The following is a 24002-nucleotide window of genomic DNA, read 5'->3' as shown; positions in this document are numbered from 1 at the left end:
ACAAGGTTATGTTTGGCACTCAATGACTCTGATCACATCCCCATGCGTGCACGTAAGCGTCAACAATTTTTTTTATATAAATAATATATATACACTTCTTAAATTATAAAATTGTCCATAAACTAGAGTTTTTAAACCCGGTCCGGTTCAAGGTCCGGGTTCCAGGTTTTGACAGGATCATTTTTGTTTTTTTAAATCAAAACGATGTTGATTTAGTAAAAAAAACAAAAATCAACGGGTTGCAACCGCATCTTGCCGGGTCGCCGATCACCCTGGATTTTGACTTTTCCTATTTTTTTTAAACCCTATCCGGTTCCAGCCTTGGATTAGCCAGGTCCAGGATCGACCCACCAAACCAGGCCGAATTTATCCCATACATGAACGTTATAATAATAAAAAAAATTTGTGCAGAGATACAAAAATACCCTTGAAAATAAAACAAAGAAAATTAATGTCTTAAAGATATTTGAGTCACTTAACTATTTAAAAAAAAATACAAAAAAGTTCTGGATTAAAATCATTAATTTGTTGAGTTTAATGATAATTAAGTAATTATAATGAGCCTAGATGTTTCTAATAAAATATAAAATAATTAATGGACCGTATAAAAACATTCAATTATCCATAATAAACTATTTAAAAAAAAGATAAAATAGTAATCTTGTTATTTGAATCCACGATAAATCAAGGTATTTCCATGGTACTTTTTCAACATGTTTTAGGTTTTCTCTTTAGTTAATTTCGAGAGAAAAAACAGTTAAATTACTTTTTAAATACAAAAATCAAAGAGTAAGCATTAACTCAGATGTTAAATATCCATTTTAAGAGAGAGGATAAACTAACCAGGCCGTGGGAAAACGCAGGAAGATCTGTGGTGATAACCTAATCCACATCACTCGAACAGAGACCCGCCCTTATCAGTTCCTCCATAGCTCTTTCTCCCTGTCAAGTTCAGGTCTTATAAAGATAAGAAAAAGGTAAAAAAAACAAAAAAAAACCTCTTAATTTTTCGTGGCTTCTTTATTTATCAGAAACTTAGCAAACAGCAAGCGAGAAGAAGAAGAAGAAGAAGCATGAATAATAGCTTAGCAACGACGAGCTTAACCGCTCGAATGTCCCCAACAATACCACACCCCCACCATTTTCGCCAAACCCCTAGTCGTATCTTCTTCCTCCGACCCACTCTTTCTCGCAGCACTACTCCAAGAATCGTTTGCATGGCGGTGCGTTAAAAATGAATGAGCAATTGATTAAGGCTCTGTAATTAAAAGTAGATATACTTATTTCTGTTTGGTTATGATACAGGAGCCATATTTGATAACCAAGCTGGAATCTGCTGAGAAGACTTGGAAAGAATTGTCCGTAAGTAAATTTGCCTTAAAAAAAAAATTAATTTGATTTTTAACAGGAGGGAGGTTTTTGTTTTCAGATTTTTTTTTTCTGATTGTGTAGGTGAAGCTGGGTGACCCAGATGTTGTTTCAAATCCCAGTGAATATCAAAAGCTGGCTCAGTCTGTGGCTGAGCTTGACGAGGTATATCCCATTTCTCTTCTCTCTCTTTTTTTTTTAAAAAAATTATCACTCCATATTTTTTACTCAATTATGATACGCTATTGTATTTTGTTTGGATAATTAGGTGGTTTCAATTTTTAAGAGATTCAAGGATTGTGAAAAGATGCTAGAAGATACTAGAGGTTTCGACTTCTTTTCTCTTAATTTATTTTTATTTTTTTTGTTAAAAAAAGAAGGAATATAAGATTGAAGGAGGTTTGGACTAATAATCCATGACAGCTTTAGCGAAAGAGGATGGAAATGATGAAGACATGGCAGAGATGATAGCATATGAAATTGAGTCATTATCCAGTGAACTCAAACAGCTTGAAGAGAAACTTACGGTTTTTTCCTTTCTATGCTGTCATTATCATGTTCAGTTTCTAGTCTCTTGGATAAATTCTTTTAATAGTTTGCTTGTCCAATTATTTTGATGAAATGTTCTGCTTATCTTATTTCAATCTTGATAGCTTGGACAAAAATTACCACTGTCATTTCAATTTGAGACCTTTTGTAGAAGTGTCCTTTTAGTTTCATCATTGATGTTGAGTCTTGCAGTTTCAAGGGAGATGCCGTGCTCATCTCATTCTTGCCATCACATTCCTGTTGTTGTTTTCGGTTATTTTATCTTGCTTTTATTTTACTTTGGAGTTTAGGGTCTTATTTTCGCATCTCGTGTTGATAGGTATTACTGCTTCCCAGCGATCCCCTTGATGCAAGGAATATATTACTTGAAGGTATATATGCATATTATCTTTTTCAGTCAAATACAATGCACTATCTAATTGTTTGTGAATCATGAATGTAGGTGATGATGTATGTGTATGTCATAAAGCTATTTTAGTTCATTTACATGGAAATTGTTAACTACCTAATTTTTTTGAAATTATGGACAAAACAAGAGGTGGGAAGTGCTTGTCTTTAATTTATGATTACCGTAATCTTGGATGATTATTTTTCTTCTGGAATGTATTTGTGGATGTGGATTAAAATTGTGTCCTTTGTATGATCAACTTTTATTTTATTTAATATCCTGGAGTTATTCTGGTTATGCTACAGCTTACATGCTTTGCTTATTGTGTACTTGATATAGAAAGAGTTGATGCAGTTCCTTGTGCTCAATTTCTGGTGCATATCCTCTGAATTATCTTCGTTTCACTCACTTTATAGATCTACTTGTTTTCTTCATGTGCAGTTAGGGCAGGTACTGGTGGTGACGAGGCTGGACTATGGGCTGGTGATCTTGTAGGTACATGCTTCTCTCAACCTTCCAAATTTGTTATGTAAAAGTTTCTAAACCAGAAACTAGTGGAAAGTAGACTAGAATAAAAATTTTGGGTGTAAATATGGGACAAAGATTGCGAGGACTTTCTGGAAAAGTATGAAGAAATAAAATTATTGTGCCTGTTGTCTTTCTAGATGGAGTAACAATATTGTTTATTGAGTATTTAGGTGTTGTTTTCTTTCTAACAATAGCTGAACAAAATTTTTGGGTTACCCTGCTAATAATGTGGATGTGGGTGTTGCTGTAGAATCAATTTTATTATTAAGGGATTGCTGTTCTATCTATATACTTGCACTCTGTTATCTTCTTTCCCCTTAGTTTTGCTAAAACATTCGAGCACGCCCTTATACTACACATCTTTTTCAATGCTAAGGTCCGTATGTATCAGAGATACAGTGAGCAGAACTCTTGGAAGGTCTCTGTCATTTCAAGTTCTGAGGTAGGTAATAGTGTTGCTGCTGTATCAGCTAAAAACATGCAAACCTTTTTTTTTTTTTTTTTTCATTTTGACTGGCCATAATCCTTTTTAAGGCTGAGAAAGGCGGATACAAAACCTATGTGATGGAGGTCAAAGGAAAAAGTGTCTACAGTAAATTGAAATACGAGTCTGGTGTCCATCGAGTTCAACGTGTTCCTCAAACAGAAGCACAGGGGCGTGTGCACACTTCTACTGCAACTGTAGCCATCATGCCTGAGGTACATTACTTCATGCCTGAGCAATTTTTTTTCTGTACATGTGACAGTGGCAAAGCTTGGAGGAATTGCAAATTGCTCACTTAAATCCTGAAATTTGTTTTAACAAAGTTTTCACGTGTAAGGAAAATATCAAAGTGGTTCCATAATTTCTGAACATGGTTTATTTTTTGCTTAATTATGTGTTCAATATGTCACTGTGCTTGTAAACTTCATGTTAGCATTTATGTCCTCTTCATAATCAGCATGTCTTATTCTTTGTGCTTATGCTTCATGTAAACTAGGTTGATGAAGTTGAGGTGGTGATTGATCCAAAAGAATATGAACTCACAACAGCAAGATCTGGAGGTGCTGGAGGTACGCAACAGGAAAGCTTGAGCTAACATTTCAGCATCAGACTATTAGTTCTCCATGACTTTCGTTCTCTCTCCAGAAAGAAAAAGGAAAGAGATATCTCTGTAAACATCTTCCTTTTCATGATTGTCCCACAGGGCAAAATGTCAACAAGGTGGAGACAGCTGTTGATCTTATTCACAAACCAACGGGAATCCGCATCTTTTGTACTGAAGAAAGGACACAACTTCAGAATAGGAATCGCGCTCTCCAACTTCTGCGAGCAAAACTGTGAGTAATAAGTACCCAAAACATGACTTTATTCTGCAAGTTCAAGTTGTTTTTGTTTCACACATTAAACTTTCTTAGTATAATTTTCATCTATGCTTCATTTCTTCAACCCTTTCCCTGGAGGAGGTAAATGATTAAACTTCCATGAGGGATTTACACTTATGAGCATAGCTGCATTAAATGAATGATTCTATCATTTTGATTTATGCTCATACTTTTCTTGTACACTTCTTATACTTATAGTTATTTATTGGTAGACTGAGAGATGGACTTAACACCTGAGCTGCATTTGTTGCTTTTTTTCTGGTAAATTTATAATAATCCATCAACCTTGTGACAGGTATGAGATAAAGGTCAGGGAACAGCAAGAATCAATAAGAAATCAGCGAAAAATGCAGGTATATCTTGCTTCCAGGTCATTTAATATGCTCGCAAAAGTATCTATTATGGGAAGAAAGAACACTACTGATGACTGAGCTTTTAGTTATTCATAATGAAATCATCTATGCATGAAGGTCATTAAAGCAAGCGTCCTCAGTTATATTTTCCAAAATGCAGGTTGGTACAGGTGCTCGTGCAGAAAAGATTCGAACATACAACTACAAGGTATGCTTATTGTTTTTGCTTTTGCTTTTCTACTTTGAGCTTAATGTGGTACCAATCGTGCTTTTCAGAAAGACGAGATTTCTTCATGATTATTAAGAGCCAAGTGAAATTGTATCAATGATGGATTGTAAATGGCCAAGATGTGATAAATGCTTCAAAGCTTTGTGAGAAGAAAATTGAGAAGACTTTGTAATTGATTGGTAATGTAAAATAAAGAGGAGGGAATTGCAGGTTTAAGAGTCACTTGGTGCTGTTAACTAGAACCTGATTGATTAATTGAAAGCTGCCAATGTCTAGTTGGCTTCATTGATGTTGTTTGGTATTGAGACAAGTTTGATTATTTCATCAGGATAATAGGGTCACTGACCACCGGTTGAAGGTGAACTTTGAGCTTACATCTTTTCTTGCTGGCGGTATAGAGAACGCAGTTCAGGTATTTAAACTTGCAGTATTCTTCTTGTTTTTTTTTTTTTTGTTCCTTTTTTAATATGGTTTAATAATTAAATAGTTTACGTTTTCAAATGTAAGAAGAATATAACATTAAATCCACGGCCTCGGAAATGTTTGTTTCTTGCAGGCTTGTTCTGCTCTGGAGCAGAAGGAGCTCCTGGAAGAACTTGCAGAGTCTGTAGGTGCACCAGCTGGCTGATTTGCAGCTTTTTGCCAGAATATGATTGTGAAACTTGATTTGTTAAGTAGTGGAAACCCTTGAAAAGAAATGCTGTTGAGCATGTGGAGGATCAACATTCTAAACATGGTTGTTTTTATTTACGTACGGAGCAAATTTATTTGTATCCAGGATGTGAACTTCGGCCTAGTTTACAGGTTACGTAGACCATTATTTGATTTGTAAAAAATGTATTCCTCCTATTTTTTCCATTTAGCTAAAGGTGATTGTAGGAAATTACGTTGTCCGTCAATGCCATGCTTGTTGAAGCGTCTGTTGCATGTTTTTTTTTTTTAATGTTTTTCAATTAAATATATATTAAAATATATATTTTTCAATTCTTTTTATATCAGCATATTAAAGCCATAAATATTAATTTGATATTTTTTTTCAGATACAAAAAATTCAAATTTAAAAAGCAGAAGCTATGGGAAGTGTTTATTAATAACAATAAATTTTCTTATAAAAAAAAAAACATTCTCTGCACTTCTTTATTAATAACAAGAAATTTTCTCCATTTCCATCCTCTCCCTCCTCCTATGCTTGAACTGTTTGGACCCTTGTTCTCTTCTAATCCATCACTCTTTTATTACAACTTGTAAATTATCATCATCACTAAGAAGAGCAACAAATTACCTAAACTCCCGTCGTCGTTCCTCTGTATTTGCTGGTCGTTTTCACATGCACAAGGTGTTAGCCATGGATGAAACTACGTCTTCATCTTCGTCTACTCACAAGCATTCTAATCGTCTCGCAGCTGAGCACTGTCCACATCTCCTTCAACACGCCCGTAACCCCTCCAAGTATATAAAAGAAAATATTTGTTGATTTCTCTTTGCTCATTCATTGATTTTTTTTTTTTTGTAATGAATTGAAGGTCAATTGGTACCCATGGGGCGAGGAAGCACGTAGAAGAGACGTCCCCATTTTCTTGTCAAGTATTTACCTTTTGCTTCCATCCACGTCCATCGGTTTATGTAAGGTGTCCTGTTATGGAGGTGAAGTCTTTTGAGGATGAAGAGGTTGCTAAATTGTTGACTGATTCATTTTCTCCTGGAATTGTCAGCTACCTTTAATGGTCTCTTGGTGTTATTATTATGAGGGCTAATTGATATGTAAATGGGACTTCTGGTTCTTGAGCTTGTTTAATTTCTCTTTTTTTCCCTCTGCCCTTGTCTGCTGTATGGCTGTTCCTGTACCAGTTATGAACACATTAGATTTTTCACAAATTGATTATTGCATTGAATTATGATTCAAATCAGTACCAAATATTAATTTGTTTCTTTCAAAAATTAATTCTTGCATTGACTTATGATTCAAATGGTACCCAAGATTAATTGCTTTTGCTCAGTCTATTGTTTCATAAAGGTACGTAATAGGTTTTTTTCCCTTCTAATTGCCCAAGGAAGGAGATCAAACCACGAGAATCATTTTGGCTTTGAATTAATTTTGATTATTTGAGGGTTTTTTTTTTGGATTTTGATAGTCGTGAATACATTTATCAAGGTGTTTATAGTATTTTTTTAAAAAGTTTTGGGTAAAAAATAATTTTTAAATTGAAAAAAAATTAAATCCCTACTTTCTAGAAAACTGTAGAAAATAGATGATGCATTGTTTATTATTTTATATATATATAAAAAAAATGATCCATCCCTTTAAGAAATTAGAAAAAAAAATAAAATAGATCCAGGTGTACTGGTTGGGCTGAAAAGCCCACACACCTAGGCTATTTTTTTAATGCCCAGGCCTACGCAACTAGGCTCTATTTTTTTATTCTATTTTATATTTGGCTTAAGAAAATTATAAAACAAATCATTTAACCCAATTGAGTCTAAGTTTGATGGGTTGATTCGCGACATCCAAGATATTATTTTGTTCTTTTGTTTTTGTTTAATGTTTTTTTTGTCCCTCAATTAAAAAAAAATAATTTCATCATTTATTATCAATCATTTGTTTTTTTATTTAACTCTAAATTTATAAGAATGCAATTTCACTTTTTGTTGTTAATGATCTACCTCTGTTATCTTGCCTCCACGTGTTTGTCATGGTTTTTTTTATTTTAAAAAAATATTGTTTTACATAAAAAAATCATGTGCTTTATTCTCATGTAATTAAATGAAAAATAATTTTTGGGATAAATTTTTTATTGAATCCAGTTACTAGCATAACTTTCATCGCTGGTTTGCTTGGTTGACTAAGTTCACTCCGATTTTTAATCAAATTTTGTTTTTCATCGATTTTATCTCTTAAAATTGAGTTAATTCGGGATTGAGCTTTCCAATTATTTTTTTTCAAGATTATCCCCTTAAGTTTCGCAGTTTAAACCAGGTTAACCAAGATGAATCAAATGTTTTTTCATCTTAGAATCAGATTGAAATATCATTTAATTCATGATTAAATTTTTTTTTTTTTGAGTAAACACATTACTAATACCTAAACCACTTTTTTCTCTTAAAAGAAATTTTATTACAACCCGTGGTTTAGCGCGGGACAATAGGCTAGTAGATATCTATTACCATTTCTGGAAAAAATCATGAGTGGAGAGGGTTGATTGTTTTGTAGTATAATAACAATTGCTTTTTAAAATGCTTTTCACTAAAAAAAATACATCAAAATAATATTTTTTTATTTTAAAAAATTTATTTTTAATATCAAAACAATAAAAATATATAATTTTTTTTTAATAAAATTAACCCACCTCTATTTTTACCGCAATATCAAACTGTGGCTAATAGACGCTCCGCTCATTCACTACAAGCATTCTTTAGCCTCCAAAAAGTGGAGAGCCAGGCCAATACCGATAAGGGCGAATAAACCCTGGCGAGTGGCGGGGGTTTAAACCGACGGTACGCTCATTCACTACAAGCAGCGAGTCGCAAGCATTCTTTAGCCTCCAAAAAGTTCTAACATGGAGCTCATCCAAAATATCCGTTGTGTAAGATTGGACAATCCATCATCAATCTTCTCCTTTTCCCCTTCCAAAAGACACTTCTCCTTCTCACGAGAATTCAACAAAAACCCACATGTCTCTTTTCCAAATCAACCGCTTCCAAAACCAATCAGCTGCAAAATTTCAACAGAACAAGACTCTTTCACAATCAACTACCTCGTACATTCATGTGGGTTGCCCTTGGAATCTGCAATCTTAACATCCCAAAAGGTACAGTTTCAATCCCCTGAAAGACCAGACTCCGTTTTGGCCCTTTTAAGAAACCATGGATTCTCCAGAACCCAGATCTCAAGTCTTGTTAAAAAGCGCCCATTTCTTCTTTTATCCAATCCTACGAATACACTTTTGCCTAAACTTGACTTCTTTCTCTCTTTAGGTATGTCAAGGCCTCACCTTGCCAGAACTCTTTCTTCAGACCCAACCCTATTGACTAGAAGCTTGGAAAACCAAATTGTACCCTCTTATAACTTTCTCAAAACCATCTTGCGTTCTGATGAAAAGATTGTTTCTGCTTTTAAGCGTACCACTTGGATATTTCTAGAGGATCTTTCAAAGAATCTTATACCAAATCTTGAGCTTTTGAGAAAAGTAGGCGTGCCACAGTCTTGCATTTCGTTATTGCTTACACATTTCCCTGAAGCTATGATGGAAAATCATGACGAGTTTAGTGAAAATGTAGAGGAAGTGAGAAAAATGGGATTTGATCCAAATAAATCAACTTTTGTGCTGGCTGTGCATGCCCTTTGTGGAAAGTGCAATAAGTCAATTTGGGAACGCTGTTTTGAGGTTTATGAGAGGTGGGGTTGGACTAAAGATGACATTCTTTCAGCATTTAGAAAGCATCCCCATTGTATGATGCTATCGGAGAAGAAAATCATGAAAGGAATGGATTTTTTTGTGAACAAGATGGGGTGGCCTTCAAAGGAGATTGTGCATTGCCCTGTTATCTTGTTTTTAAGCTTAGAGAAGAGAATTATCCCCAGGTGTAAGGTTATTCAGGTTTTGTGGTCAAAGGGTTTGATAAAGAAAGATATCAGCTTGAATACTGTGTTGCTTCCTGTGGAGAAGCGCTTTCTGGAGAGGTTTGTGACCAAATTTGAAGAGGAAGTACCTCAATTATTGAGTGTCTATGAAGGGAAGGTGGATCCTGAGGGAGTATGATTTGGACATGAAGAAATTGCTGAGATCCAACAGTTTTTAGTCTTAAATCAGAGCAGTTGTTCACTATATTTACTGTTCACTTTGCTTGGTTTCTGACATTATTTATGTTTGCAAGAGCACTAATAGTCCAGTCTTGTTCTTTGAGAAATAGAATGTTTTTAGCTACTAAAAATCTATTTGTCCTGTGTACTCTATATTTGCAAATGAATTTACTTAAACCTTAAAATTTACTACTTTATTACTATCAGCTTGGCCTTCCTAGGAAGGTTTTACACGTTGAAACTTAATATTCTCTAAACTTGCGGTTTCCTAATTTGTGAGGTTTCTGGTGTCAGGAGCTCAGAAATTCCTAATTTATGATTGCTTCTTATAAATACCATTCAATCTGAGATTTAACACAGTTGCTGAGTGCCTTCTTCATCTTCTTCCTCTTCCTCTTATAAATACCATACAGCTCAGGTAGTTGGCTCGAAGGTGGTTTCATAATGAATTCTTCTCTTGATTTGTGCTGTTCCATCTCTTCGGTATTCAGTTTAGTAATATATGATGCAATTTCGAAAAATCAATTTATAACTGGAAACGAAGTCTTTTTTAGATGTTTTATACTTTTGTTTAGTCAACACAAGCGAAGGGAAGAGGGAACCGTGGTTCGGCTCAAAGGCCATCTTACCTGAGCACTCTAAACAGATCCCTATATGGAATTGTGGACAGGAAAACAACCGTCCCTACAGATATTCAGAAAAAAACAAGCTTGAAATCTGATCCCAAAACTGGCAATCAGCTGAGCACCATATGTATCTACTATGATGCAAGGCCAAGAAATTTCTTTAGCTTTGAAGTAGCATTTTCTAATGTCAAATTCTCTTCAGCAAAGCCTCAGATCTCGTATATCTGTTCTTCCTGTGATGTCTAAATTGTACTGAAGATTTTTTGCGTAACACAGCCTCCCAAACCATATCCACAGCATCACCAGGCTGGGATGGATACCGATATTCAAATTGTGGAGCAATTTCCTTTAATCGTTCCCACAATATGGTCCACTGGTCTTTCTTAATTCCACGAAGAAGATACAGTAGGTACCCCTTTTTAACAGCATCAGATGCTCGAACAAATACACCGAATTCTGAGTAGTCTAGGACATCTTCAAATGGCAGCTCAATGCCATCACTTATTATCACAGGAACACATTGACTCGCAATGGCATCAAACAGGCGATTGGAGGAAGGGGTATCCCCCGCAATATTTAGACAGAATTTGGAAGAAGCCATCCCTTGGCCTGCTTTATCGATCCCATCCCCTCGATAGGTTCCAAATGTAAAGTGTACATCTTTCTCATCTTTTAGAAGGTGGTAAAGTTATCAGGGAATAGCTCCTCCCTAAACCAAAAAATATTCAAAATGCAAACCAATTTGATTGATAAGATGAACATAAAAATCACCAAACATATGTTATTATATAAATATCTCATAAATATCTAAGTTATAAAATATTTAATATAAATATCTTATAAAAATCTAGGTTATTTATGGAGGTGTGTACATTGTATAAAATATTTGTGTGGTTTTTTCAAGTATCATCAGAGCTCTCCAAGTCTTGCAAACAGATATGTTTAGGAGACTTGACCTAGCAAGAATAAGAGAGAAAATACTTATAGTGGGTAGTGCTACCTTTTATGTATCATCAGAGCCCTCAAGTCTCGGTGACACCTTTTGTGTGTACAATTCTTTGTAAAAGTAGTTTGTAGGCGTAATCTTGGGGCATAACTGTGGTGGTAGCTTTGTATAACCACTGGTGTAGCCACGTGAAGCGTAGCCTAGGCATAGCTACCGACATGTCGTTGGCATAGCAACTGTTGTATCAGGGTTGTTCAGCCATTGAAAGAGCTTTTGAGAAACATGAATGAACTGATTTTTTGCTCATTTCCCACAGAACATGCCAATGATAATGTCCCAATATCCAAAATATGTAAATAATAGGTTATTTAGTATTTGGGATAGTAGTTAATCAATATGTTCAGATACTTGGATATCTTCTCTTTAGACTAAGAAATTCCAGGTTTATGGTAAAAGCTTGAGTATTTGCAAAAAAATAGTCTCAATCAAGGGAGCGACTTAAGGACCCTCTGATGATAAAGTCAATATATTTATAAGAAAGGAAATAAATGACTTAAAATAACTTTAAATTCAGGGAACAAAGATGTTTGTTCTTGAGTTTTAAGTTGGTTAAAGCTTTAAAATTTATTTGAGTTTATCTTAAGAGATAAAAAGTTCTGAACTCTTACCTGGATGGTTCAGGGAGTATTTATACCTCATAAATCTTGTTGTTTTTAGAGAGAAAAAAGGACTACAAAGTTCTTTGCTTTCGACGACATTAATGGGAGACAATTATTTCTTACATATCATTAATGAGATAGTAAGTATGGTAGATCTCTTAAGAGACCTTGTCTACACTTATAAATATAGGGAAAACATTTAATCAATTTGAATAATTCACATAATTATTCTAGATGGAGAGACATAACGATAACGATTTATCATGTCTTCAGTACTTTTATTTTAGGGGATCATCTAGAATCAAATATATAGTTTTAAAACTTCTGAATCCAAATGCTTTGGGTCTAGCATGTTTGTCATACCTACGCTACATGAGCTTGACTAACTTCCAAGCCCAAATGCTTTGGCTCTGACATGATTTTCAAACCCACGCCACCTTGGCTGACTTCCAAGCCCGAGTTCTTTGGGTTTGACATGTTTGAGAGACCCACGTCACCTTGAGCTTGGTTGGCTGTCAAGTTCAAGTTCTTTGGTTTTGGCGTGTTTGCCAAACTCACGCTACCTTGGGCTTGACTGACTACCAAGCCTAAGTTCTTTAGGTCTGACATGTTTGTCATACCCATTTTGTTTTTAAGAATGTTTTTATTAATAAAAATCTATAACAAAAAAAAAATATTGACTTATCAGTTGCCCCAAGCCTTTAATGTGTAATCTTGCATTAAAGGCTTAAGAGATTTTTAGGGAGACAATTGGTCAATACACATCTTATCTTCCTTTAGAAAAAGGCGTTTAGGCGTTGTTAATCTAAAGGATTTTCTAGGGAAAAGGAAGCAAATTTTTTTTTGGAAAGACCATCCGACAACGCGCAATAAATATTATTGGCTTTTAGACCTCCTATGGTTATAATGAGGTGTCATATGTCTTTTGTTCTTATCTTCCCCTCTTCTTTTAATTTTGCTAAACCTTTTTTTCTAGTATTCCCTGATTTAGGAATTTTCAATTTTTCACAATATGAGAGCGATTTGACAGCAGAGAGGATTTCTTTGACTAGGTAAACCAGATCTTCTTTCCTTGTGCTTATGTAAAACCTCTTTCAATCTTTTCTTTCCTCTACCATTATGACTTCTAGAAAAGGGAAGAGAAATGTATTTTTTGAAGGTGGTTTCAGGTTTAAACCTGAAAATGAAATCACTCGTTGAAGATCTTCGGCTAGGGGTGTTCAAAAAAATCGATCAACCGAGAAATTCGAAAAAACCAATGAAAAATTAACCGAAAAAACCGAACTAAAATGAAAAACTGATTAAACTGATTTTCAAAACCATAAATTCTAATAGGTCCTGTTCGGTTTCGGTTTTAAAACTAAAACCAACAAACCAAACCAGACCAACCAAAAAACCTAAAAGCTATACAAATTAAGAGGGGTATAAATAGTTAAATACTGAAGTTAACCTACCCCTAACATAACCTCCCTTGCCCTTACAAAAAGTCGTCGCCCTAACCCTTGAGAATATTTATCTCATCAATCTTCCTTTCCCTTTCAAGTTTTAATTGCTCTGCTTTTGTCTCCATCTCAAAAGTCCCATATTATCTAGATTCTAGCCAAACACAAACCCACCTCTCCATCTTCCTGGCTTCTCTTCTCTCTTTACTTATGCACAAGTCGTCGCGATCCTCCTTTATTCTTGCAAGTTGCAGCAGAAGGAGATGACTCCTTTATTAGAGAAAAGACGGCAAGGTAAATTTTGACCCAGTACTTGGGTTTGACCAGGGATCCAAATCATATCAACAGGAAACAATGATTAATGATCGAAGATGAATTTATAGCTTTTGTTTTTTACTGTAACAAAGATGGATCTATTACAAAATCCTCTTAATGGTTAGCTAAACTGTATTGTTCCTCGCTTATCGGCTCAAGTTTGTAATAGCAGGAAATATAAAATTCCAAACAAGGAAAACTTAGTGTTTGATCTATGATGGGATTAGGTTTCCCAGTTTTATGACAAAAAAACCAAATTTAACTGAACTGAACAAGTTCGGTTTGAACCTGATTTCGGTCTAGTCTGGTTAATATTTTACAAAACTAATGTAACTCGGTTCGGTTGGTTTTTTAAGTCTAAACCAAACCGAACCGTGTACACCCTTATCTCCGGCCATAAGGATTGACCTTAAATCTGAGAAGGATGGTGTTTAACCTTCTTTTGCTGAAAGAAAGGATGGGGACGTTCCCTATGAGGTTTTAAACCTGAAAGGACAACTGAGGTTTCCTAAGACTCCTGTGGATGACACATGAAGTTTAGTGACTTGGGACCTAGTAACCCTGGCCAATGCTAACCAGCTAGAAGATTATACAGTGGTCATCCATGAAGTTAGGGATTGTATTTCTCAGGTCACTAGCAAATATGATGGAGGTAATATTATCATCATTACCCTCATATGTCTATATAAGTTTGGATACTAGTTTCCCTTATAGGGATTTGTAAATGATGTTCAGAGGTACTATAACCTCAGTCCTACTCAGATCCATCCCAATTAGTGGGACCATTCTATCCTCGTTTGATAAGTCATTAAGGATTATGAATGAGGAGCCTACGGTCAGGGTATTGAGGCAATGTTATACCTTGATTAGTAGCACTAAAAGGGGAACTTTCAATCCCTTAGGTTTTGGCCTTCGTCAATAGACGAAATGGGCATATAAAGAACACCTTGAGAGGAAAGTCCTCTCACTTAAAAAAAATAGAGGGAGCAATGGGTGATAGTGATGTTCGATGGCACTACAAGACCTTAGGATGGGTATAGTCCAATATGGAGTTGTACCTATTGATCAAGGTATAATATTGCTCCTTATTAATAATCCTCAATAACTTATCAAACGAGGATAGAATAGTCCGCCCATTGAGATGAATCTGAGCAGGATTAAAGTTATAGTACCTCGGAAAATCCTTTACAAATCCCTATAAGGGAAACAAGTATTCAAAATCATATAGACATATAGGGGCAGTAATAATAATATTACCCCCACCATATTTTTGATGACCTGAGAAATACGGTCACTAGCTTCAGGGACAACCACTATATAATCTCTTAGCTTACTAGCATTGGCTAGTATTGATCTCAAGTCACTGAACTCCGTGTGTCATCTACATAAGTTCTGGGCAACCTCAATTGTCCTCTCGGGTTTGAAACCTCCTAGGGAATGTCCTCATCTCTTCTTCCAGCAAAAGAAGTTTGAACATCATCGTTCTCAAATCTAGGGTCAATCCTTATAATTGGAGATCTTCGACGAGTGATTTCATTTTCGAATCTGAAATTGAAATCACTTTCAAAAGATACATTTCTCTTTCCTTTTCTAGAAATCATAATGGTATAGGAAAGAAAAGATTGAAAGAGGTTTTATGTAAACATAAAAAAAAAGAAAATCTGGTTTACCTAACTAAAGAAATCCTCTCTATTGTCAAATTGGTCTTTTCTTGTGAAAAATTGAAAATTCTTAAATCATGGAATACTGGAAAGAACAAAAGTTTAGCAAAAGTAAAAGAAAGGGGGAAGAAAATAATGAAAGACATGGCACCTTATTATAACTCCAGGGGGCAATAAAAACAATATTTATTGTGCGTTGTCGAGTTAATTATCTCTCTAAAAATCTCTTAAGCCCCTAATGCAAGATTATATATTAAAAGCTTGGCAGGCAACTAATGAATCAATATTTTTTTTGTTATAGATTTTTTTAAATATAAATAATTATAAAAACAAAATGAGTCTAGTAACCACAACAAACTTAAAGAATTTAGATTTGACATTCAGTCGAACTCAAGATAACATAAATTTGACAAACACTGCAACCTCAAAAAACTTAAACTTAACAGTAAATCAAATTCAAGTTTTGATGGGACACCCACACGAACACCTCCCTTGGCCCCGCGCATTAAGCAAAAGCCAGCGATGGCCGCCTAGCCTTGCTAATGGCAGCCTCGTACGAAAAAAAACCCTTCCGAAGCATCTTAAATGTCTCACGCCACTTTGAGCTTGGCAATCAGCAATGGTCGTGGGACACCCGCACGAACGCCTCGCTTTATCCCGCGCATTGAGCAAAAGCCAGCAATGGCCGACTAGCCTCACTGATGGCAACCTCATACGAAAAAACCTTTCGAGGCATCTTAAATGTCTCCATATTAGGTCATAGGCCCGCATGACTGAGCCCGGCTATTACTTGTCTGGCTTCGTATAGATATTTCCAAGTTAACTCCGGCCCGGCCCGGCCCAAGAGGTTTGCTAACGTTGAAACGGTTAGATTATGACGTCAACGATGCTAGACCAGCTGCTGGAAATTCCAAACTCATCGATTTGCTCTCTTTGCAGGCTCATCCAATCCAATCCTTCGAGCTCTTCTCTAAAAATCATAGTTTGGTAAATTGTTAGGGTCTTACTATCTAATTAGAAATGGTGGAGAGGAGGAGGAAGCCTCTGATCCTCTCCTCCACAAAAATCCTCATCGGTTCCGTCCTGCGTTCCTCTCCACTCAGTAGCACTAGCAGTGAACAAAACCAACTCCCACTCGCAACAGACAACATTTCCCCGTCTCCCAGCTTACAGCTATTGGCAGGAATTCTCCGATTATCCGAGGACAAACTAGCTTCTTCTTTCGATGATTCTGCTCTCCTCGCCATTTCCACTTCCATTCTCAAGAGACTCTCAGTTACTTCTTCTTCACTGGTAATTACTATACACAACTTTCTTTGGTGATGATGTTGATAACAATAATAATAACAAGAAGAAGAATTCGCTCTGATTAATTGAATTTTTTTTCTTTTTTTCAAAAAATATGATGATGATAATGATAATAGGTGCTTATCAAGAATGTTGAGGCAAACATAGAGAGAATTGCTCAGGTTGTTGCTCTAGATCCTCCCAGAAATAATGAGAATGAGCTGAAATCCAATGCCAATTTACGAATTTCTTGTACCACAATGCGTTTATTTCCTACTTGTATTTTTCCTCCCGATGACCCCTCTTTACTATTAGACCGCGAAATTGCCTACCTTTCTCCTCTCTTGGCTTTTAATCTTGGGTTGCATGTATCGTGTCTTAAATCACTTGTACGCCGAGGAGATGAGAGTTTGGCTTCGCTTTTTGAAGTGGATGGTGAAACATGTTGTGATGAGGATGTTAGTGCTAATTGTGAGGATTCTGCTATCAGTGTGGGATTGGAACCGTTGGCTCGATTACCGAGATATGCATCACACTTGAGGGTTTCTTTTGTTAAGATACCAGAATGTGGTACTCTTGAATCTCTGAAGGGATTTTCATCGATTGAAGCTGAAGAACGTCAGGAGATGATTGATTTGGCATTGCAGAAATACTTTGAAGTTGACAGATGTCTTGCCAGAGGTGATATATTTAGTGTTCGTATAGATTGGAATTGCAATTCTACTGTTTGTATTCCTTGTGGCCAGAGGTCACAAGATAGAAGCGATAACATCATCTACTTCAAGGTAATTATTTTTTATATATATAAATCTATTGATTGGTGGCAGTGAATGCCTGGTAGTGGGAGAATGAGTCGAGGGTGTAATTGAAGGTGAATAATATCCTCAGGTTGTGGCCATGGAGCCATCAGATGAAGCTGTTCTTAGAGTCAACCATACTCAAACAGCCCTTGTGCTTGGAGGGACTGTTCCTTCTTCTGTTCCTCCGGATCTTCTGATTGATGGACCTAAAGGTTTTGCACCTCTGCAAGGGGACACAGTGAAGACTTTGGCCTCCATACTCACACCACCATTGTGTCCTTCGGCACTTTCTTCCAAATTCAGAGTTGCTGTCCTATTATATGGCCTGGCAGGTTTGTTTCATGCGTCATCATTCTTTCTTTGCATTACAAAGTTTGCTCACTATTTTATCAAACTATGTCCTCTTGATTAGATCTTTTATTGCCATGTAGTAATTGCCAAGACATGCTATTTGGTTATGATTTTACGGTGCTACTTTTGCAGGGTGTGGGAAGAGGACTGTTGTTAGACATGTTGCTCGTCGCTTGGGCATCCATGTTGTGGAATTCAGCTGTCATAATCTTACAGCATCTTCTGATAGAAAGACATCAGTTGCACTAGCTCAAGCTTTCCGCACAGCTCAAAGGTGAAGCAATTCTCTGTTGGGTTAATGTGTATTGTCCTGCAACTAATGAACAATGACATACTTGAGTCCTGCTTCATTGTTGTGGTACCTTTTAGTGATAGATTTTAAACTCCATTTTTCTGTCCTTTACCTGGTATCCCTCATTAAAATAATTCTGAATAGGTGATGTTTTGGTTTTACTCCATGGTAGTTCCAAATTCCACATTTTCCAATACCAGACATCCTAATCACCCATTTAACTGAAGTGTTACTGAACCATTAAACTGGAGGCTTTTCACCAGAATCTATGAGATTGCATCAACAGTTTTGTTGTCATTTTTTACTTATCTAAGTTCAGTGGTGACATCTCTTTATCTAGCATGCTCTTCAACATTGTTCTGCCTGTGACAGATACTCACCTACAATTCTTCTTCTCCGCCATTTTGATTTCTTTCGAAATTTGATGTCACATGAGGGTTCACCAAATGATCAAGTTGGCCTCTCTTCTGAAGTTGCATCAGTTATTAGGGAGTTTACTGAACCAGTCTCTGAAGATGAAGACAATTACTCTGGAGAAAAATCAAATGATTATTTTGTAAGTTGCAACTTTTTGGTGTAGCTTTGTTCTTGTTGTTTGATTTGACTGGCTATAAACAAATCATCTATGGTGACCCAGCCAGTTTAATAGAACAATAATTGGGACACGCAAAGTGTATGTGACTAAAGTACTCTATGGACCACTCGAATGATCAGTTTCATAATTTAAGATTCTAAAGTAATTTCAAGTCAGAAATTAAAACCTGTACTTCATTATGGTTGTCAAGGATGTTTATTCTTGTGCCTTTCTGATGCAGCTTGTCAAGGATACTGGAAAAATTAGGCATCAGGTTCTGTTAGTTGCCGCTGCTGAAAGTTCTGAGGGTCTGCCACCAACTGTTAGGCGTTGCTTCAGCCATGAGATAAGTATGGGCCCCTTGACAGAAGAACATAGGGCTGAAATGTTGTCCCAGTCACTGCAAAGTGGTTCTAATCTCCTCTCTAATGTATGTGGAAAATATAAATTTTCTGTGATTTCTCCATATTTTCTGGTAGATAATTGTTGCAAGTAAATGATAGAAACCATTGTTCCCCTCACTAATCCTAAGCATACTCATCAAAGTCAGTCTCTTGTCTGTACATGGCACCAATACATTGTGGCTTGACGGTGTGTTTCTGGGAATTTTGAGATTACCTGAAAGCTTCCATTTCTAGTATGCTTTTCATTACACATTTATTTATTTGTCATAAAAAAATATTATGGACTGTTTTACTGTCCATTTAAGTTTCTCTGAGCTAAAGTATTCACTTGTTTTTCACTGGTTAAGGCCATTAAGGATTAATACGTGTTGATATTGATACTTCTTTCTGTTTTGTGTGTTGATTTTGATGGATTTAGATGGTTGCTTCTTGCAGACTGGGATAGAAGATGCAATAAAGGACATGGTTGGACAGACATCTGGCTTCATGCCTAGAGATTTGCATGCTCTCATTGCTGATGCTGGCGCAAGCTTAGTCTCCAAGGTAAATGTTCAAGTCGACAAAGATGAGCCCAAAGACTTGAACAGTTCTCTAGGAGGCCAATCACTGCAGAAGAATGAATCATCCAATTATATGCCTCAGGCTGTGGAAAAAGAATATTTAGCTAAAGCTTTGGATCGGTCTAAGAAGAGGAATGCCACAGCACTGGGTACTCCAAAGGTAAATTACCTCAACAATTGTGACTGAAACCTTGATGTTACATCATCAATTTTATCAAACAAAGAGGTTTTCTTACATGGTGTTTAGGAGGGAGGGATGAGGGTTATAGAAAAATAAGAATGGAAAGTTACTTTGCCTTGTTTTGGAAACGGAGAGAAATTTGAGGAAAGAAATTGGAGGGAAAATTTTCCCTTGTGCCCACTAAAAATCATCTCTCCAAACCAAATGGAGAGAATGAGAGGAAAATGAGTGAAATTACCCATTTGCTCTTAAGCTTCTCTTTTCAAAAAAATTGAAAGATAGGATTGTAGATTTGTAAACTTTCTCTTGATTTTCATTCCTTTCAAATCGCTTCCATCCAAATATCAAAGGAGAAAATCACATTCTCATTAACTTTCTTTCCTCTTATTTCCAGTTCTAGCTTATTTTGTTCCCAAACATAATGTTAGAGGTTTCAAACTTTGGAATGAATGTCATATTTTCATTTTTTAGGGTGATTTTGTTTTATATGGGAAGGATGTTTGACTATTGATTATTTGTCACAGGTTCCTAATGTGAAATGGGAAGATGTCGGTGGGCTTGAAGATGTGAAGAAATCAATTCTAGATACTGTGCAGGTGAACCTCTTACTTATCTGTATGGCCTCCACGATTGCTTTGTGCTCAAGATTCTTTCAATTATTGGCTTCTAAAAGCACATAGATTGAAACATTCCTTTATTAACTCAACCTCCCATCTTTCTTCTAAAGTTTAAGCCGTGCACCAGATGATTCAAGCATATTTTTTATAACATGTTTAACTGTCATATTGTTCAATTTTCTACCCATGTCAATTTAGCATGGTCTACAATTTCAACCTTATATTAGAAGTAGGCCACTTTATCTACAACATAAACAATGTCGTCAGAACAGGTTTAAGATCTGAATTATTTTGCTTAGTAGTACATTTGGCAAATTGATGATAATGGTTAGGATGTATCTACGTTTCTTTAGCTCGATGGCTGAGATACACATTGAAAAATGGTCCTCCCATCCATGTCACCACCATCACCCTTTAATCCTCGGAGAACTAGAGATTCTACCCCAGGTTCTGTCATGTTTCTTAAATTTATAGGTTTGAAAGGAAGTTAGCTATATCTTCACTGAGTATGTAGTGGGAAAGGGTTAAGAAGTTTGAAGAATGAACAAACATATTGATGACATTAAGGAAGTCAGCTATTAAGATGTCTTAGGCCTTTCTTTCAAATTGTAAACTTGGGGAATGCATTATGGTTTGCAAATTATATTGTCCGCCACTTGGTTTTTTATTCAGCTGCCAATGGTTGTAAATTGCTTAACTGTCTTAAATAATTTTATAACTGGAGCTCCAACTAGTAGTGTGTGCTTTCTTTTGTATCTTTATCTTATTGTTTATCTATGCTGTATATGCAGTTACCTCTCTTGCATAAAGAGTTGTTTTCATCTGGGTTGCGTAAGCGGTCTGGAGTTCTTCTATATGGTCCTCCTGGAACAGGGAAAGTGAGTTCCGACATCATAAATTGCAATATTGTTATTATCTGAAAAGAAGAGATTGCTTCATAATTTCTTTCCCGTTATCTTTATTTTGAAGTTCAGACTTTATTGGCAAAAGCTGTTGCAACAGAGTGTTCCTTAAATTTTCTAAGCGTGAAAGGGCCTGAACTGATCAACATGTACATAGGTGAGTCAGAGAAAAATGTCCGAGAGATTTTCCAGAAGGTAAGAATATATTTCCTCTTTGAACCAATACCCCCATCAGAGTATTAGTTTTATATTTATTCTCTGTACGACTTTCAATTTGGTTGTGATTTTGCTTCTATGTGCAATTTGTTCATGGCACATTCTTTGCAGGCCAGATCAGCACGCCCATGTGTTATATTCTTTGATGAACTTGATTCTCTCGCTCCTGCTCGGGGTGCCTCAGGAGATTCTGGGGGTGTTATGGACAGAGTGGTTTCTCAGGTGAAGATGTTTTTCTGGTTTAGGAAGATTGTTTTCAATGATTTTTTTATGGCTACTTAACGTTGTAAAATTTCTTCCTCTTTAGATGCTTGCAGAGATTGATGGCCTAAATGATTCTACACAGGTATTGAACTCGTGGTCTTTTTACCTTAATCAGGATTTTATTTATTTATTGTTTGCTTGTTTCCTTTAGTTTAAAAGATAAAATTCCATGTTTCTTTGTGATTGTTTAAGGACCTATTTATCATAGGGGCAAGCAACCGACCAGATCTTATTGACCCAGCACTTCTTCGGCCTGGCCGATTCGATAAGCTGCTATATGTTGGAGTTAACTCTGATGCATCTTATAGGGAGCGGTTAGTGATCTTCCAATTTTGAGAATTTGCAATTGATGTGATGCACTCATTCTTGGGCTTTACCGATTTCTTTTCTTTCCAGGGTCCTTGAAGCACTTACCCGTAAGTTTACATTGCACCAAGATGTCTCTCTTTACTCGATAGCTAGGAAATGCCCCCCAAACTTCACTGGAGCAGACATGTACGCCTTGTGTGCAGATGCTTGGTTTCATGCTGCAAAGCGAAAGGTAGGTAGTTGAAGAACTGCAGGGCAGAAGTGCATTGCTGATGATTTTGTTTGATTCACCATCTTAAAACTAAATGGCATATATCGTGATCCCCCCCCCCCCCAGGTTTAATCCGTATTTTCTCCTTCACTCAGCTGCCCTTGTGAAGAGGTGCTTATATTATTTATTTCCATCACTCAGGTTCTGAGTTCAGATCCAGAATCTCCGTCCACTGTTGATCAAGCTGACTCTGTCGTTGTGGAGTACAATGATTTCATTAAGGTATATGGCATTTGAGATTACAAGGGAAGTTGCAATTATTCACCATCTAATGCTAATAGGATAAACTATAAGATTTGTATAATTTGTTCAGCTGAACATCTTGTGAACAGAAAGACTAATCAATTGTGGAAGAAAAGTTGCATTGAGTTGCCTAAGTACTTGATTTTTATCAGGGTAAAACTGAAATCCCCTGCTAAATTTTGAGTATTCTTAAAGTGGTTCCTTAACTTTAAAATCTTTGATTTTGTCCCCTCTTTTTCTTTTCGAACAAACTCCTTTTTTAAGTTATTCCAATTTGATATCCACAAAGTCATAAACTGACGGGCAAAAGCTAATGTGGCTGATACAGTCACATCAGTTTTTTTTTTTTTTGTTAGTTTGTGGATGGCAGTAAACTCATGATGCAAGTTAATTCAGAAAAAATAAATAGTTGAGGGTAGTAAAAATAAAATATTTTAAAGTTGAACACCATTTTCTGAAAAAAAATTAATTTTAGTGCATATTTTAAATATTTGAGCCTTTTCATTTAGCCTTCACATTCATACAATATAAATTTGCATGGCATTATTTTCATGCACTAGTGCGTTTCAAAAGTTTTTGGACATTGGAAGCAGATCATCTCAATTGCTTGCAATGTGTTCTGATTAGTGGATGGTCGCATCTACAAGTTAGCCCTACCGTTCCATACAATTAAATATTTAGTATTTAGTTCTTATGCACAACACTGCTGCTTCTTTTCCCCCCCTATCTTTTTTACTAAATGCTAAATGTCACCTCCTTTCAGGTGTTGGTGGAACTGTCTCCCTCCCTCTCCATGGCAGAACTTAAGAAGTACGAGTTGCTGCGAGATAAATTCGAAGGACCATCAAACTAATTAATGCCTGGTGAGGTGTTGCAAAATTCTGTAGCGCCGTACAGTGATGTTGTGCAAGTAGACTGTCACAGTGCCAAGTTCCAAATACCTATCCTCGCTTTATAATGAAGAAGAATGTCGATCGATTGCTTATGCAACAAGAAAGTAGATATCGGTCAAGCGATGAGCTAAAAAGGGCAGATCGTTGTGTGTTTCCCTTTCCTGTTGTGTTGTACATTGTTTGGAATCTGAAAAGTGGACCCCAATAATGCTGTTGTGACGTGGTTGCCATTATCTCCCGCGAATCCTCATCCATGCAGTTTTTGAACAGCCATGGTGTTTGAAGCAAATCTGTACACTTTTGGGTGGGTGGGTGAGCTGTGGACCCAGTGCCGTGTCATAGGAACATAGTCGAAGCCCATCCCTGGTTTTCTCTTATTTTGGGTGATTATCTTTGTTGAATAAGAACACTCATGATGTTGAGAGTTTCTTTCAGTCATGTAATATGATCGCAGGACAGTGGCACAAGCTCTCTGTAAGGTCCAGAAATTGTTCATCTTTTCATGGGAAGCCTCGTTTAAATCCAAGAAAAAGAAAATATGCAAGAAGGTTTCTTCTTTTTGTCTTGGATAGTTCGAGGCGGTGTGATTCCAATTCTGACGAATATCCCAG

General features: G+C 36.3%; 4 protein-coding genes across 4 annotated transcripts; 3 read left to right on the top strand and 1 right to left on the bottom strand.

Annotated features, from left to right (window-relative positions):
- Window positions 1-808: 808 nt before the first annotated feature.
- On the top strand, window positions 809-5663 carry LOC7457960 (peptide chain release factor APG3, chloroplastic). Its single transcript, XM_002320993.4, has 15 exons — window positions 809-1223; window positions 1306-1362; window positions 1453-1533; window positions 1637-1694; window positions 1792-1895; window positions 2237-2288; window positions 2747-2796; window positions 3210-3275; window positions 3368-3532; window positions 3814-3886; window positions 4021-4153; window positions 4494-4551; window positions 4712-4759; window positions 5109-5192; window positions 5337-5663. The coding sequence occupies exons 1-15, from the start codon at window positions 1074-1076 to the stop codon at window positions 5406-5408; spliced, it is 1251 nt and encodes a 416-aa protein (XP_002321029.2). The 5' UTR covers window positions 809-1073; the 3' UTR covers window positions 5409-5663.
- A 2518-nt stretch (window positions 5664-8181) lies between these two features.
- LOC7491317 (transcription termination factor MTERF8, chloroplastic) lies at window positions 8182-9770 on the top strand. Its single transcript, XM_002320991.4, has one exon. It carries the CDS (start codon window positions 8335-8337, stop codon window positions 9535-9537), a length of 1203 nt encoding a protein of 400 aa, XP_002321027.4. The 5' UTR covers window positions 8182-8334; the 3' UTR covers window positions 9538-9770.
- A 486-nt stretch (window positions 9771-10256) lies between these two features.
- Window positions 10257-10886, bottom strand: LOC7457958 (probable arabinosyltransferase ARAD2; the record flags this gene model as incomplete). The annotated part of the gene is made up of 1 exon (XM_052446746.1): window positions 10257-10886. A coding segment is annotated over one exon (495 nt), but the record flags the coding sequence as incomplete, so codon positions are not given.
- Window positions 10887-16112: 5226 nt separating this feature from the next.
- Window positions 16113-23951, top strand: LOC7457957 (peroxisome biogenesis protein 6). Its single transcript, XM_024585277.2, has 16 exons — window positions 16113-16520; window positions 16652-17299; window positions 17403-17646; window positions 17798-17939; window positions 18330-18513; window positions 18773-18961; window positions 19371-19655; window positions 20201-20272; window positions 21085-21171; window positions 21268-21390; window positions 21523-21633; window positions 21719-21757; window positions 21868-21989; window positions 22072-22216; window positions 22397-22477; window positions 23262-23951. The coding sequence occupies exons 1-16, from the start codon at window positions 16248-16250 to the stop codon at window positions 23349-23351; spliced, it is 2835 nt and encodes a 944-aa protein (XP_024441045.2). The 5' UTR covers window positions 16113-16247; the 3' UTR covers window positions 23352-23951.
- Window positions 23952-24002: the final 51 nt, after the last annotated feature.

This window comes from Populus trichocarpa, chromosome 14, assembly GCF_000002775.5.
Source record: "Populus trichocarpa isolate Nisqually-1 chromosome 14, P.trichocarpa_v4.1, whole genome shotgun sequence".
NCBI lineage: Eukaryota > Viridiplantae > Streptophyta > Magnoliopsida > Malpighiales > Salicaceae > Populus > Populus trichocarpa.
Note: the sequence above shows the minus strand (reverse complement) of the source record. Positions and strands in the feature narration are given on the sequence as shown.